The 14,440-nt window shown below is 56.6% G+C and overlaps 2 protein-coding genes across 2 annotated transcripts in view; one reads left to right on the top strand and one right to left on the bottom strand.

The window, feature by feature from the left end:
• The first annotated feature begins 1,083 nt into the window (after nucleotides 1–1,083).
• Nucleotides 1,084–2,424, top strand: LOC114064657. Its single transcript, XM_027897891.1, has 2 exons — nucleotides 1,084–1,424; nucleotides 1,464–2,424. The coding sequence occupies exons 1-2, from the start codon at nucleotides 1,208–1,210 to the stop codon at nucleotides 2,381–2,383; spliced, it is 1,137 nt and encodes a 378-aa protein (XP_027753692.1). The 5' UTR covers nucleotides 1,084–1,207; the 3' UTR covers nucleotides 2,384–2,424.
• An 865-nt stretch (nucleotides 2,425–3,289) lies between these two features.
• The window catches only part of BCORL1 (BCL6 corepressor like 1), a 24,484-nt gene continuing 13,333 nt past the window's right edge, over nucleotides 3,290–14,440 (bottom strand). Inside the window, exons 6-14 of the mRNA XM_027897886.1 lie at nucleotides 14,185–14,265; nucleotides 13,598–14,029; nucleotides 11,507–11,736; nucleotides 11,200–11,406; nucleotides 10,946–11,112; nucleotides 10,671–10,816; nucleotides 9,749–9,826; nucleotides 5,310–5,463; nucleotides 3,290–4,743 (exon numbers count right to left, since the gene is read on the bottom strand). Of these exons, the coding sequence (XP_027753687.1) occupies nucleotides 4,467–4,743; nucleotides 5,310–5,463; nucleotides 9,749–9,826; nucleotides 10,671–10,816; nucleotides 10,946–11,112; nucleotides 11,200–11,406; nucleotides 11,507–11,736; nucleotides 13,598–14,029; nucleotides 14,185–14,265 (1,772 nt within the window). The 3' untranslated portion in view covers nucleotides 3,290–4,466. The remainder of the gene's footprint in view (nucleotides 4,744–5,309; nucleotides 5,464–9,748; nucleotides 9,827–10,670; nucleotides 10,817–10,945; nucleotides 11,113–11,199; nucleotides 11,407–11,506; nucleotides 11,737–13,597; nucleotides 14,030–14,184; nucleotides 14,266–14,440) is intronic.

The raw sequence follows: 14,440 nt of genomic DNA, 5'->3' as shown, positions 1-14,440 counted from the left end.
CACCTGCTTCTTCCTGCACCGCTGCCTGGCCAGTGAGGAAAGGGGACTGTGCTGCCCACTGGGCTCAATTATCCCTTGTATCAACCTTGGAGAAACCTGCAGAGCTTCCTCTTTCCCTGCAGTGATTCCCAGCTGGGAGTGGGCAGGGCTTCAGCCCCTCCCGTGCCTCAAGTGCTGCAGCTCCCAGCTGGTGCCTGCAGCTGGACAGCCCCAGCCCACACCCTGTCTCCCCACAGCTGGCTTTGCCCACAGCAACGAGCTTGGAGAGCCTGCTGGGAAAGCTGCTACCGTTGGGATCCTTCCCCAGGGTGTCTCTCCCGGCTGGTGATCCCCTCCCCACTATGCCTGAGGTGTCACTGCTGGCCCCCATGCACAGGTTACCTGGGTGAGGGAATACAGGTGTGACAAGAGCTGGCACCAGGTGCCACTTGGGCTCTGAGGACAGGGCTGGGAAGGGCAGGGGTGGAGCCACACTGTCCCACAGAGCAGCCACCTCATGACACCTACATCCCGCAGGAGCCCTGGCAAACCTGGAGGAGCCAAAGAGCTCCCTGGGCCTGAACCGAACATTCCACCACCGGGGTGGTGTCAGCAGCAAGTTAGTGCTGCTGGTCTCCCAAAAGGTGCCAAGAGCAGCCGTGAGAACCTCGCCTTTGGTGCTTGGAGCACCTCCTGCACTGCCCTGGGGGTCTGCAGGGCTGCTCCTCTCCCATATGCACACTCCACACTTCTCGGGACCCAATTCCATCTATGCAGTAACTTTTTCTTCATCCTTAAATCCCTTATCCCCGAGGTATCACTGCCATCTCTGATGGGCTCAGCCTTGTCCAGTGGAGGGTCTGTCCTGGAGCTGCTGGAACTGCCTCCTACAGACACAGGAGAAGCTTCTCACTGCAGTTTGCTCCCACCCCTCTACCAAAAGCTGGCCATGCACACCCAACACACCTGGCAACTGCCCTGAGTGATGCAGGGGCTCGGAGAGCCATGGGGCCACTGTGACCCAGTGGGGCCTGATGACACCAAGGATCCATTGTGACATTGCAGGGCCTTGTGGCATGAAGGAAGGGGCCCCTGTGACACTGCAGGGCCCTGCCCTGCCCATGGGGTACCTAAGGACCCCCCCGGGGTGCCCACTCCAGCAGAGCAGAACACCTTGCTCGGGGGGCAACAGCTCTCTTTTCCTTCTCTCACCTGCAGGGAAGGAACCATGGAGAAGAAGAACACCAACCCGCGCCCCAAAGAGGGGCACCAGCTGAGAGACAGGGCAGGGGGCAGAGGCCAGAGGTGGGATGGTGCCAGTCGTGCCAACGCTGTGCCAAAGCAGCCGCCTCCATTCCCGTCCTCCCGCCCGCACCAGCGGCAGCCTCAGGACAGCCAGGGACAGCCCCTCCGTGAGGACACGCTGAGCTCCAGGAGCACCAGGAGCCCTTCCATCCTGGCCGAGGGGGCGCGGGGCCAAGGGCCGCAGTGGTGCAGGACCTGTCCCGGCCGTCCCCTGCTCCCGGCCAGCAGCACCGCCGCCCGCAGCCAGCGCCGGCGGGTCAAGAGCTGCTGGGCCTGCAGTGGGGTGGCGGAGCCGGAGCCCCAGCAGCAGGACAAGGACCACGGATGGTCGGATGAAGCTCCCCTTGTGCCTCAGCGCTGCGGACACAATATCTCCCGCATCCCCCTCCCAGCAGCAGCTGCTGGGAGGAGCCAGGCCAGCCCTGCCAATCCCCCTCTCCCCTTTCACGCCTACAAGGCGAAATCATCCCCCGGCCCACGGCGAGAGGTCTCTCACTGTGGCAAGCAGGAAACCCAGCCTGAGACCCCAGCACAACGGGGAGATTCAGCTGTTCCTCAACACGCTGAGCAGGAAACCCACCCCGAGATCCCCCAGCAAGGGGTGGATTCAGGTGTTCCTCAACGCGCTGAGCAGGAGACACAGACAGAGGAGCAAACTTCAGCTGCTCCCCTCTTGGTTGACCGGGAGACACAGACTGAAACTCCAGCACAAGAAGAGGAGACTTCATCTGCTCCTCAGCTCATCGACCAGGAGACACAGATCGAGTCCCCGGTCCCGCGCAGCCCCTCAACGCTCAGCTCAGCCCTCTCCACCACAGAGCTCTGCTCTGCTCCCGAGGCTGGTCGGCAGCGGCTCCCCCCGTTCCGGAGGGCGCTCGGGGCTCTGCGCGGGGCGTTGCGGTGCCCTTGCCGGGCGGGACGGTCCGAGCGCGGTGCCCGGCGGGTTCCCGGGGATGGATGCTGCTCCGAGCCGGAGCAGCATCTCCGGGGCGGCACGGCGGGATCGGGGACACGGGCGGCACCGCCGGCGTTCCCCGCCGCTGAGGACACCGAGCCGCCGCCGTACTCGTGGCCGTGGCTCATCGAGACGAGTGTGTGACTGGCCACGGCGACTGTTAATAAAAGGTTTCGCCTCTCCCATCGTGCCTGGTCCATCGGGAGGAAGGCGGGTGCAGGGAAGGCCCGTGCCGGCAGGCCCCTGCGCTCCTTCAGCCGAGCAGAGCCCGTGCCCTTGGCCTCTCCCCTGCCTTCCGCTGCTCCAGCTCCTCTGGTTCAGATCCCCGGGCTCGGTGCCGGCGGCCAGCCCTCAGCCTGGCTGAATCCCTTCAGGTGCCTCCCTTCCACCCGTCTGCCTATGAGAGAACATTTCAGACCACAAATTTGGTGAGTTTTCCCTACTCCTGCTCTCCCCTGCACCTCTTCGGCCTCAGGAGGAACCTCCCCAGCATGGTGGGGGGAGGAGCACGAGCCCCTCTCCATTCTGTTTGGGACCCTCCCTGACTGCTCCGGTGCTGAGAGCAGTGGAAGCAGCACTGTATCCCCCTGGGGAAGTTAATCCTTGGTGGTGCCTAGGCAAAGCTTTCCTCCAAAGCTTTCCTTCCAAAGCTTACCTCCATCGGGGAGTACCATTAACAAGGAAAAAGAATAACGAAATCCTCGAAGAGCCCCGTGAGCTCCCTCTGCTCCCGCAGGGGTGAATGAAGCCAGACAGGGACTGGCTGCCCCAAGGATGGGGCTGGGGGGGTGCTGAGGGCAGACAGGGCTACCCAGCCATCAGTGGTGGCATCTGGGCATGGCCAGGCTTGGCTGCAGAGCTCCCATCACCAGGGTCAGGCAGGAGCCAGCAGAGTGCCCCCAAGTTTTGCTGGCTCAAAACTGTGCAGAGACATGGACCCTGCAGACCCAACAGCCAACCCTCTCCCTTCTCTGAGCCACAGACTCGAGTTGACACACGTGGAAACCTGCCCAGACACAGGACACAGAAGAAAGGGCAGGAGACATTGGGCCTGATGCAGGTTTTTTCTGTACATCAGTGTTTTTGACACCACAGCCTGTTGCTGCATATAATAAAACAGAAATCAGAAAGAGCAACCAGAATACACACCCAAAGGCAAAAAACCCTCGGCTTAAAGAAGGTGCTGCCGGGCCCCCAGCGGGAGGCTGGCAGTGAGGGTCCAAGGGGGGGACACGCCTGCCCTGGCTGGGGAGAAACACAACACAAAGAAAAAAACGAACCAACAAAAAACCCCCACCCAAGGCTCCCGCTGGGGAGCGGGGAGAGCCGGAAATCCCCCGATTGTCCCGTCCTCAGTCCTGTTAGCACCTGTACAATAAAACTGTACCGGCCCCGGAGCGGAGCAGCCTGCCCGTGCCCGCTCCCTCCCGGAGAGATGCTCCTGGGGACACCGGCGGGGAGTGGGGCAAGGAGGGGGCTTCTGCCCTGGAGACAGACCCTGGGGCAGGGGGACAAGCTGCCGAAGCGTGGGGTGTGCTGGGGGCCGCGGGCTGTCCCTGCCCGAGCGGCAGCCGCCTGGGACGGGGAGCAGCAGCATGAATGAGATGGAGGAAAGAGCCCGGGAGAGGATGGAGCAGCGGGGCTGGCTCCTGGCTGGGGCTGAGCGCCGGCAGCAGGAACCAGCTCCAAAGCCAAGGGAAGGGGCTGTCCCCAGGCTGCAAGGGCCAGGACCCTCTGGGTCTGGCCGGCCTCGGGGTGCACTGAAGGGGGGCTGGGGGACGGCCTCATCCCCTGGCCCAGAGCTCACCATCACAGTGATACAGACTCAGCAAAAACAAAGAAAACATTACAAATTAAATACTAATTAAATAAATACTATGGAAGACATCGGGAGGGGGAGGGCAAACGGAGAGGCGCAGTTCCTGGGGGCCCAGCGGGGAGGGGCGGTGGCTCCCACCACCCCTCGCTGCCCCGTGAGCCCCGTGGAGGGGGCTCCATCACCCCCTGGGGCTGGATGGGGTGGCGGCGGCAGCGACCGCCACTGCTCGTGGCCAAGGGATCCCGGGATGTCCTTGGAGGCCAGGGTCCTCCCTCCCCAGCTGCAGGGGACTCTGAGGAGACAAGGAGTGGCTGCCCAAAGACTCGGGTCCCTGATGCTGGCGCTGAGAGAGCTGCTTCCCCTTGGTCCTTATTATTGCCTCGTGATGCCGGGAGCGACCCGTCCCCGTCAGCTGCTCCAGGCCTGGTACTCCACCGCTGAGCCCAGCAGCTGCAGCAGCTCGGGCTCGTAGTGCACCAGCTCCACAGTCTCTGCTGTGCCCGGCGCTGGCTCGGGGCTCGCCGGCACCTCCTCCTGCGCCAGCACCTGGCTCAGGGACACCTGGCGTTGGAACTCTGCCCGGGGCAGTGTGGCGATCTCCAAGTGCGGGAAGCGGGCCTGGAATATGCGGGATGACAGCTTCAGCCGCTTGAGCACGTCCGAGAAGAGGAACCAGTTGCAGGGCCTGAGAGGAGAGCAAAAGGACAGTGGGTTAGGGGTGGAGGGGGCTGCAGGCACAGTGCCCACCTCCCAGGGAGGAGAAAGGGGAGCTTCGTGACCGGCATGGCACGGGGGCACCCATGGCAGCGGGATGTGCCTGCCATGGAGCAGGACTGCGTGGGGGGAGCCCTGATGAGCCTCTCCTGCTCCCTAAGAACATGCCAGGCTGCCCCAAGCGAGGCAGCGCTGCTTCCCCAACGTCCCCAGCGCTGCAGCCACAACTTCCCATCTGTTGCCCAGAGAAGCTGTGGCTGCCCCACCCCTGGAAGTGTCCAAGTCTGGGTTGCATGGGGCTTGGAGCAACCTGGGATAGTGGAAGGCGGATGGCAGGGGGTTGGAATGGGATGAGCTTTAAGGCCCTTCCGAACCCAAACCATTCTGGGATTCTGTGTTTATTCTCTGAAAATAACTGCCTGAGATGCACAAACTGCTCTCCACCCTGCTGTGACTGATGTGCTGGACATGCTGCCACCTGTGCCAGGGCTGTGGCCACCCTTGGTACTGCTCTCTGCTCCAGGGAAGGATACTCACCCCCGGGACACGGACACTTGGAGATTGTAGCTGGGAAGCAGTGGCTTGTCTGAGAACTCAAACATGAAGTTGTCTGCTTCTTGCTCCTCTTCCTCCTGGTCTGAACTCCCCGGAGGGTTGAGCAGAAGGTCGCAGCCAATGGTGTCCTTCCCCTCTGCAACAGGCAGGACAGAGGTTGGCACTGCTCACAGTCACACACCAGCCAGTGCTGGCACTCCCTGGGGACCGCTCTGGCCACCGCCACACGCCACGAGCACCTTCCCACAGCACCCCAGCAGCCATGTGTGAGCTGTGTCCCTCCTGTTCTCCCCCAGCCCTCGTCCCAGAGGCGCACAGAGTGAGCGTTGGCTGCTCTGCACAGTGAGACTCTGCTCGCTGACCAGGTCAGGTGGAAAGGACATCCCAATTCATGGCAGGAACCCCAAGGTGTGACAGGTGGGACAGGGCACAACCTGCACCATGAGCTACCCCCACTGGCAGACTCCAGACCCTCCCTGACTTGGCCTTGGCCCCTCTGCTGTGCCAGCACAGCCCTCCTCAGCCTGGAAGAGCCTGGAACAGGGAGGTAAGAGGTGGATGTGGAGAAGCTTTGCCTGCACAGGCCCTACTGAGGAAGGCACAGCAAGTGCTCTGCTCAAGAGCTTCTCCACCCAGATCCCATCCTCAGAACATCCAGCAGGTGATCCAGAGGAGCCAGCACCTGTGTCCCAGGGAGGACAGCAAGGCTGTGCCAACAAAGACTAATCCAACTAAGCAAACATGAGGGGAAATTTAGGTTAGATATACAGAAGAAATTCCTCTTCATGAGGGTGGGCAGGCCCTGGCACAGGTTGCCCAGAGAAGCTGTGGCTGCCCCTTCCCTGGAAGTGTCCAAGGCCAGGTTGGATGGGGCTTGGAGAAACCTGGGATAGTGTCCCTGCCCGTGGCAGGGGGTGGAACTAAATTGTCTTTAAGGTCCCTTCCAACACAAACCATTCCATGATTCTATGACTTAGAGAGTCCACCCAGCAGGTAACAGCTAGCTATTCCAGGAGGTACCTGAGCTCCTGCAAGACCCGAGTCCAGAGGAGATGGAGAACAGCATGCTGGATCCATAAACCATTTAAGGACAGTTAAATTTCTTATTCACCAACCTGAAAAGCTCCTGTTGAAAAGGAGCTTGCTGCTTGGATTTTATTATTAAGAGGTATGAACAGTCTTGGTTTTGCAGAGTGGTTTTGTACCAGTGAGATAATACTGGACAACTCCAAAAACTTCCAGAAAATAGAGTTTAGATTCTATAGAGAGCAGCCAGATCCAGTGTGCTGGTGAGCAAATAAACCAATCATGTAAAAGTTCAACACCACACATGAGAGAAAAGGCTGCAAAAAAAAAAAAATAATCTTCTGGTTGTTCCACAAGGAAACTCCACACACCAGACTGCTCACCCGGCACGGATGGGATTCCAATAGAGGAACAACAGCAGATGACAGGAGACACTGGTTCAGGCAGGGTCTCAGAGAAAAATAGAGTCATTTGTTAGTGCTGCCAAGGGAAAAAAAATCCCTAAGAAACAGAAAAGCAGAGTACTGAAATCATCAGAATTTGCTGTAGAACAGGACAAAAATAAGTGACACGGATATTGATCCGATGTCGCTGCTGGCAAAGCTCAGATGATAGCACTGAAAAACCTCAAGTTTCTTGAGCAACCCAGGGAAAAAAACAGTGAAATGCATTTAAAGTGGCAAAAATAGGGCCCAGTGTCTGTCCTGAAAGCTCAGTCCTGTCTGTCAGGAGAGCGAAGGCTGGGACAAGGACAGGAACATCCTGTACCACCGCAGGAGACAATCAGGCACAACAATGCCTGTCCCAGGTGGAGACAAACTCCAGAGTGGGAATTTGTGTCTGGAGCTCTAGCAGCACCAAGTCCAGGACACTGATGACTTTTCCACACTCGGACCTCAGAGATCCCACACCCTGGCTTCCCTCATTATCCTTCTGCCCCCAGAGATTTGCAGACTTCAAGGAAAATGTGGACAACATTCCTGCCTCAAAAAATAGCAACAGTTCGAGCAGGGCCTGGGATTTCTCCTCCAAACCGAGGAATGAGCAGTGCTTCAGCTGGTGGAGCTGATGGAAAGGGAGACTCCAAAGGGATGATCCAGGAGGAGCTGTGTGCTGCCAGTGACAACTGGGAGCAGCTCAGTTATTCCAGAGCAGAACCTGCCTTGGGCTGTACCCACTCCAGGTGACCCGAGGTGACTGCTGAGGTACCTAGCCAAAAAAGGGCCATTTCAGGACGCCCAGTAAACATGGTGTAAAGAAACCAGCCCCATGTTTCAGACTCGGGCATCCTGGTTTTCCTGCAGCTCTGGCAGCATCCGGCGGCAGTGCCTGGCAGAGCGCAGGTGACACAGGGTGACACCGCCACTGCACTGCTGCTGTAAGCTGATCTCAGGAGGATGGCAAGGAAGGTCCCTTCCTGTGCCTGCTGGAAACAGACCTGGCAGGGTAAGAGATCACTTCCCAGCTGGGTTAGCTCCTGCCTAGCCAGGCAACCTCCCAGAGGCAGCATGGGGAATGCTTTGTGGATGGGGCAGGAGGAGGGATGGCATGCCCGGCCCTCGGACAGCAGCATGGCACAGCTCCACCTTGGCATCTCCCTGAGCCAGAGATGGAAATACCCCACAAGCAACACCAAAGCCACGGGGCTCCAGAACCTTTTTGCAGCTGACATTTCCCCAGGGATCATCACCCCCATGTCTGGGAGAACCTCTGTTCTCCACAGGGGTACCTGTTAAAGCCTGGAGCACCAGAGGTGTGAATGTCCAACCAGCAATGGAAGGAACTTTCCACTACAGCAAGGATGAAATGATGCTTCCAGGGAAGGGTAGAGGCAGATCAGTGTGGAATTTGTCTGGCTTGTTAACAGCTTCAGGTTGCCCAGGAGAGAAGGAAAACCTGGCAGACAGCACCATGTGAGTAGCAGGGACCCAGCAGAGACACATTCACGGTGGCCAGGACTCAGTGAGAAGTCCCACTGGAAGAGGTTGGATGTGTGTCACAGAGGTGGTGGTCTTTCACCACTCTCAAATAAAGAAATACTCCGAAAAGTTCAGTGGAGGTTCTCAGGGGCAGGAAAAGAAGCCCAGTCCCCAGCCTTCCCCGTGGAGATCTTTCATGTATTAGCCAAGGATCCAAGTAAGGCCCTTTGAGCAGTGGACTGCCATCACTGTGGCATCCCAGTCCCCCTCCACCCCCAAGGAACACGTAAAGAGTCAGTGATGGTTTGCTTACTAAAGAAACAATACCTGTTTTTTGCCTACAGGGGTGGAAAACAGAAATGTGGGAAGACAGCAGCCTGCAGACTAAGACAGGAGCTTCCAGAGGAAAGGACACAAGCAGATACCAGAACTCAAGCACAAAGCTCTCTGGGCAGCCAGGAACTCAGTAGTGACCAAAGAGAGCCAAACTCTCCTACCCACGAATTCACACACCATTTTTCTTTCTTATTTATGAGAGAAATCCAAATGGGAACCTGTGATAAATCAAAAAGAGTAATATCTTTAAAAATCACTAAGAATAGCTATTTTTCCTTCATAAAGGCTTGTGAGACCTTCAAGAGTACGAAAATTCATGGAAGGAGACTGAGGTTTCAATTGTTTCCTTGGCAGGCCTGAGGTGCAACAGCCTACAAACAGTGCTCTTAGGAGTGCTAGTGCTTCTCTTGTTCCAGAATGAGGACATTGGGGTCCTCCAAGGATAAGTCCTCTACCAAGAGCACTCTCCTGAATGTATCAGATTTATCTTGTTTCTAGAAGGATGTTGGAAACAATGAAGGTGAGCAACTAAAATATCAACAAGCAGCCTTTCAGCCTGCCAGAGGCTGGAGGGACTCAAGTGTGCCAGAGGCAGCTGCCGGATCCAGAATACCTTGCACTGCAACCACAGTTTTCAGGACATGGCAATAAAGGCACAAGTCAGGCCTTCTCTGGGAAATGCCTGGTGTTGTAAGAAGAGGACCTCCCCTGGATAAACAGCTTCCCTCCAAAGCAGAGGAGAGGGATGAGCAGCTCTGGGAACCATCCAAGTTCAAGACTTCCACAGCTTGAAGGAATGAGTATGTCCTTCACCTTCCTTGGGTTTACCTTGGTGACTGGTCAGTGAGCAACAAGAACTGCCATGAGAATGACACGCACTGGGATTGATATCCAAAGACCCTCAGGAATTACCAGCAGCGCTTTGGAGCCCAGTCTTGCACTTGGAGGGATGCACATATGCAGTTTCCCAAAGAAAAAGTCCCTTTCAGGAGCAACTCCCAGGACGTGACACCACAGAAAAGCCTCTATCCAAGGTGTGAGTGGAGAGGGACGTGGACAAATCCGAGGGACCGGCGTGTTGTTACCTGGCATCACCTCCTGCTCTGCTGCTGTCAGTGACCTGGCCCAGACTGCACTCACCTAGCACAGAGCTGCTGTAGAAGTCCCAGGCTGTCCGAGGGTCTCCGTCGGAGCGGCCCTGGAGATCTGACAGGTAATCTAGACAGGGAGAAAGGAGAGGGTTAATGGACCAAAGCACAGTCCTGGAGTGCATATCCATTGATCCAGGGGGAGCTGCTCCACCCCTGCTGCTTGTCCCACTTGGGCAAAGGCTGAACCACGGCTTGCAGGAAGGGTGTCCCTGCTCAGGAGAGGGCATCCCCCTAGGCCCCAGATCAGGAAATGGGAGCTGAAAAGGGAAAACAACTGATAATGTAAGGTGGCTTAAGAAGAAAGGTTTTAGGGTGATCTTGAGCTCCAAATCAGCCCCCCAACACCTGCGTGTGGAGTTGAGCCTGAAGGAGCTCTCACAGTGGGCAAACAGGGTTTTTTTGACAGTGGAGATTTTCTGTCTTGTCTGTACCTGGGGACAACCACTACTCTGGCTGTCCCTTCTGTTGGGGAGAAGCCACAACACTCATCTTGCGTGTACACAAAGGGCACCAAATGCAGCCACAAGGAACCAAAATGACCCTTTCTGCCAGCAGCAGCATTTGGGCAGCACTGCTTTTGCACAGAAGGCAGCACTATTTGGCAGCAAAAATATGTTCACTTAGGTTAGGCAGCAGAACCAGGGACTGTCTTCATGCAGAGCACTGTCTTTAGCTGTGTGACCACAGCACGGTCACCTCCTTGCACACTGAAGACTGAAAAGCGACTTGTACCTTATAAAGGAAACAGATACAACTCTGCAGTTAAAGTTTGGGTGGTACAAACATGCATGTGTGACAGGACAGAGCTAAAATGATGAGTCACCTGCTGCTCAAGCCCTTCGACACCCAGATTTGGCCCTGCACGCTGCCAGAGGGGAAGGATGGGAGCACATGCCATGCCTGGCACCTACCACAGAGGAAGCGCTTCATCACGTCGCTGGTGGCCAATTTCACTGCTGTCTGCCCAGAGTACGTGGCCAGAGTGGGATCAGCACCATAGGAAAGTAGAAGCCACATGGTTTCCAGGTTGTCATTCGCTACTGCATCATGGACAGGCCTACAAGGACGGAAGCAGAAAGAGCCCGGGCGTTCGCTGAGGAGACGCTCTGGTTCGGGTTAGAACCGATTCAGTGACGACCGACAGCTCCTCCCCAAGAACCCCCCCTTGCCCGGGCGTGCCCCTCACCTGGTGCCGTCCTGGGCGCTGCAGTTGACGTTGGCGCCGTGCTCCAGCAGGATGTGCAGGATGTCGATCCAGCCGCGCGCGCAGGCCTCGTGCAGGGCCGTGTAGCCCGCGTTGTCGCGGTGGTTCACGTCACTGCTCTTCTTCTGCAGGCAGTACAGCACCACGTCCTGCGCCAACGACAGCACGGCGGCCGTCACGCACCGGCCAGGGGCAAGGGGCAGGGGGACACGGGGCAGGGGGGCACCGGCACTCACCTTGTAGCCCAGGCGAGCCGCTCGCTGCAGGAGGGTCTCCCCCGCGTTCTTGTTCACGATCAGCCGCCGAGCTCCGGGAGGAACGCTCTGGGCCGCGGGCGGCTCCGGGGAGCTCCCTGGGCTGACCCGATGGGACTTACAGAGCGTCCACAAGTCCTGGGGCTTCTTCGGAGAGCACGTTTTGGGCTGGCTGCAGCAGCCTTTCCCCTGGGAAAGGAAGGAATACAACTCCTTGACACATGACTCACAGGAGTCCCCTTCTCCCTCTTCTCCCCACACGCCTTCCCCTCATCCCTCCGAGCCATACCTTCCCCTCATCACAGATCCCTGCCAGGTGTTTGGTTTTGCATTTGCGTTTTCCTGATGGTTTCTCCAGCTCTTCTTGGACGGGAGAGCTGTCGGAGTGCTCCAGGAAGAAGCCATTCCGAAAGTCTGTGCGTCCTTGAGATTTTCGGGGGGACGGGGATAGCCTGCTCCTCAGCTGGAGCTCTGTGCCTTTAGCCTTCCCAGACTCCTTCTGCTTCCGGTGCCTAAAATCTAAACAAAAAAATGGGAATGAGGAGCTTTGGGCATTTTGTTTGGGAACAAACATTTCATTTCTAGGTGGGGATCTGGGAGATGTCCCAGTGGGTTGGTTCAAGGGACCAAGAGGACAAACTCCAGGAACAAAACTTTCCATCTCTTAGGGACAATGCTGCCTCCAGGTGCAGCACCTTCAGATTCCACACTATGCTGAGAGTCTGGAGCCTCTGCATCAAGTACCACACATAACTTCCACTTATGTCCTGTTACTCCTAGGAAGCAGGGACCACAGATCTTGTACAAAAAAACATGTTTGGCCAAGATACCAAGGCAGAACCACAAACAAAATCTCAGAGCCAGCATGTCTCAGGTACTGTTGTGCTCTTCTGATCTCCACACCTCAGGAAGAATGGAGTGGGAATGGGAAAGGCAACCAAAATGATGCAGGGGTGGAGATGTCACCCTACAAGAGAGACTGTGACTCCTCAGTCTGGAGAGGAGAAGGTGGAAAAGGATGTGACCAAAATTTGCAAAAATCCTGAAAGGGTGAATCTTGCTCACTTAGTCCTGCAGCACAAGACTTACTGACACTCAATGAAATGAGTAAAAGATCAGTTCAAAAAAGACACTTCAGGGAACTTCAGGCTCCACTGCCACTGGAGGTGGCTTGAGCCATAACTTCTGAATCCAAACTACTGCAGCTCCCCTACCTGAGGGCCAAGCAAGCACCCCCTGAGGGAAACTGGACAGGCAGATACTCTCAATACGTGTGGTAAACCTGCTGGAGAAAACCTCTCCAAATGCTGCTGCACTCAAACCTCCTTCCGGGCTCCTATTCTGAACAGGAGGCATCCTGAGAGCACCCCTGAGTTGCCAAGATGCTGGGAAACCCGTTGTAAACTTTGTTCCTGGTCTGATAGAGGCTCTCAGTGACAGTGTAACACTGCTGGAGCAGAAACCTGGTTCTAGGACAGCCACCACCTCTGCTCCTCACAGCGGCTCAGCAGCACCTCAGCCTTTCCCAAGAAGTGTCAGTCTGAGCTTGGATGTGGCAGAAGGCAACAGGTCTGTGGCCACCACATCCCCTCTGAGAGCACAGCCCAAGCACGTGGAGGGCTGGCAGAAGTGCTGCCCCTGACAACTTCCTCCCTGCAGAAGTGGGATGTGTGTCTCTGCACAGCGAGAGGGGACTGCAGGGACTGCTGCCCTCAGGAAAATGCAGATCACGGGTTTAGGTTTGACCAGAGGGTCTGGCAGTTGTGGGGGAAGGTTCAAGACCAGAGGTAGAGCAGAGGCAGAGCAGAGGTAGAGCAGAGACAGGCATGGGCAGGCGCACGGCGCGTTCCTCCTCACACGTACAAAGCACAGAGGGGGTTCCTCCATCACTCCACCCCTGTTAATCCTCTCACCCTCCTGCTCCCCGGTGCAAATCTGCAAGTTGCCTTCACAAAGCAAGACAAAGCCGAGAGCAGCCCAGCTGAACTGTGATGGCTCCACGTCCCTCTGTGCTAGCCCAGAATGCTGAGCACCGCTCCCAGGGGCACATGGCCTGTCCAGAAATATTCCACTGTGCTACCTCGTCCCATTCTTGTTTTCCCACGCCCTCTGTCTTAATCTGAGGGTAAGATCAGTGTCTAATTAGCCACATAAATTGCTGTTTACTGCTCTGGAATTTGCTGCAAATGTTTCTGAAAGAAGAGCCAATCGATTGAAGCGGCCCACGCTGTAGCCATCAAGTCATTAAAAATGATGGAGTTTCATCATTACAAAAACAACCTGAAAACCAAAATTCACCCAAAATCTCACACATAACAAAACAAAAAAATCCCCACGCTGGTCCCCAGTTTGGTACCAGAACCCCCTTCCCAGGCTGTACCTCCTTTGGATTTCCGCCTCCGGTGGGGATAGCCCACTTGCTCCTCCTCGCGCTCAGTCAGATATTCCCCAGTCTGGTATTTCCGACTTTTCTGCCGTCTCCTTTTCTTCCTTTTGATGTGGCCGTCTTCCTCCTCCTCCTCCTCCTCGTTGGGCTCCCACAGCTGCCTGGGTGATTCTGCTCTCCAAGGCAGCTCCCGGGTCCTCCTCGTGTAACAGCTGCTCCTCTCGGACGCAGACCTGTCCCTGTCCCTGCGGCTGTGGCAGTGCGATGTCCTGTGGGATTTGCGCAGCTTGCGATGTTTCGAGGATGTCTCCTCCTCCTCCTCTTCCTCCTCCTCTTCTTCCTGGTCCTCCTCCAGTAGTGGCAAAATCTCCTGACTGGTCACATCACACTCTCCCGTCACACCAGCAGAAGAGCCAGCGACGCTTCCTGCAAAAAAGTGGGATTTCTAAGTGACAAAAAAGCCAAGAGGTTCCACAGGACAAAGCCTTCAGGTAGAACAGAACACAGAGACAAGGCCACGTGAAAAAGGAACACTCCCAGTCCACCCAGGACTGCCACTGGGGGCCCTGACACCAACTCACCTGACTGACTGCGTGTCCGGCTGCTCAGCACCACCGGAATGAAATCCCGAAAGTTGTTCTTGGGCTTCTTCTCCAAGTAACCTGTGAGGAAAACCAGGCCTTGAGAGAACACATCACAGGCCTGTAGCCTGGGAAGGGCAGTACAGTGCCCCCATAGCAGGAGTTGCTGCGATGGGACAAGGGGGATGGCTTTAAACTGGAGGAGATCAGTTTAGGTTCGATATAGGAAAAAAGTTTTTTACAATGAGGGTGGTAA

The sequence above is a fragment of the Empidonax traillii genome, unplaced genomic scaffold, assembly GCF_003031625.1.
Source record: "Empidonax traillii isolate 1590-97213 ecotype Southwest subspecies unplaced genomic scaffold, ASM303162v1 scaffold565:size409173, whole genome shotgun sequence".
Lineage (NCBI taxonomy): Eukaryota > Metazoa > Chordata > Aves > Passeriformes > Tyrannidae > Empidonax > Empidonax traillii.
Note: the sequence above shows the minus strand (reverse complement) of the source record. Positions and strands in the feature narration are given on the sequence as shown.

Bases quoted from the DNA above. Each gene is read 5' to 3' on its own strand.
- LOC114064657 (XM_027897891.1), top strand. From the start codon at position 1,208: ATGGAGAAGAAGAACACCAACCCGCGCCCCAAAGAGGGGCACCAGCTG. The intron at 1,425-1,463 runs GCCCTTCCATCC...GGGGCCAAGGGC, and splicing joins GAGCTCCAGGAGCACCAGGA to CGCAGTGGTGCAGGACCTGT.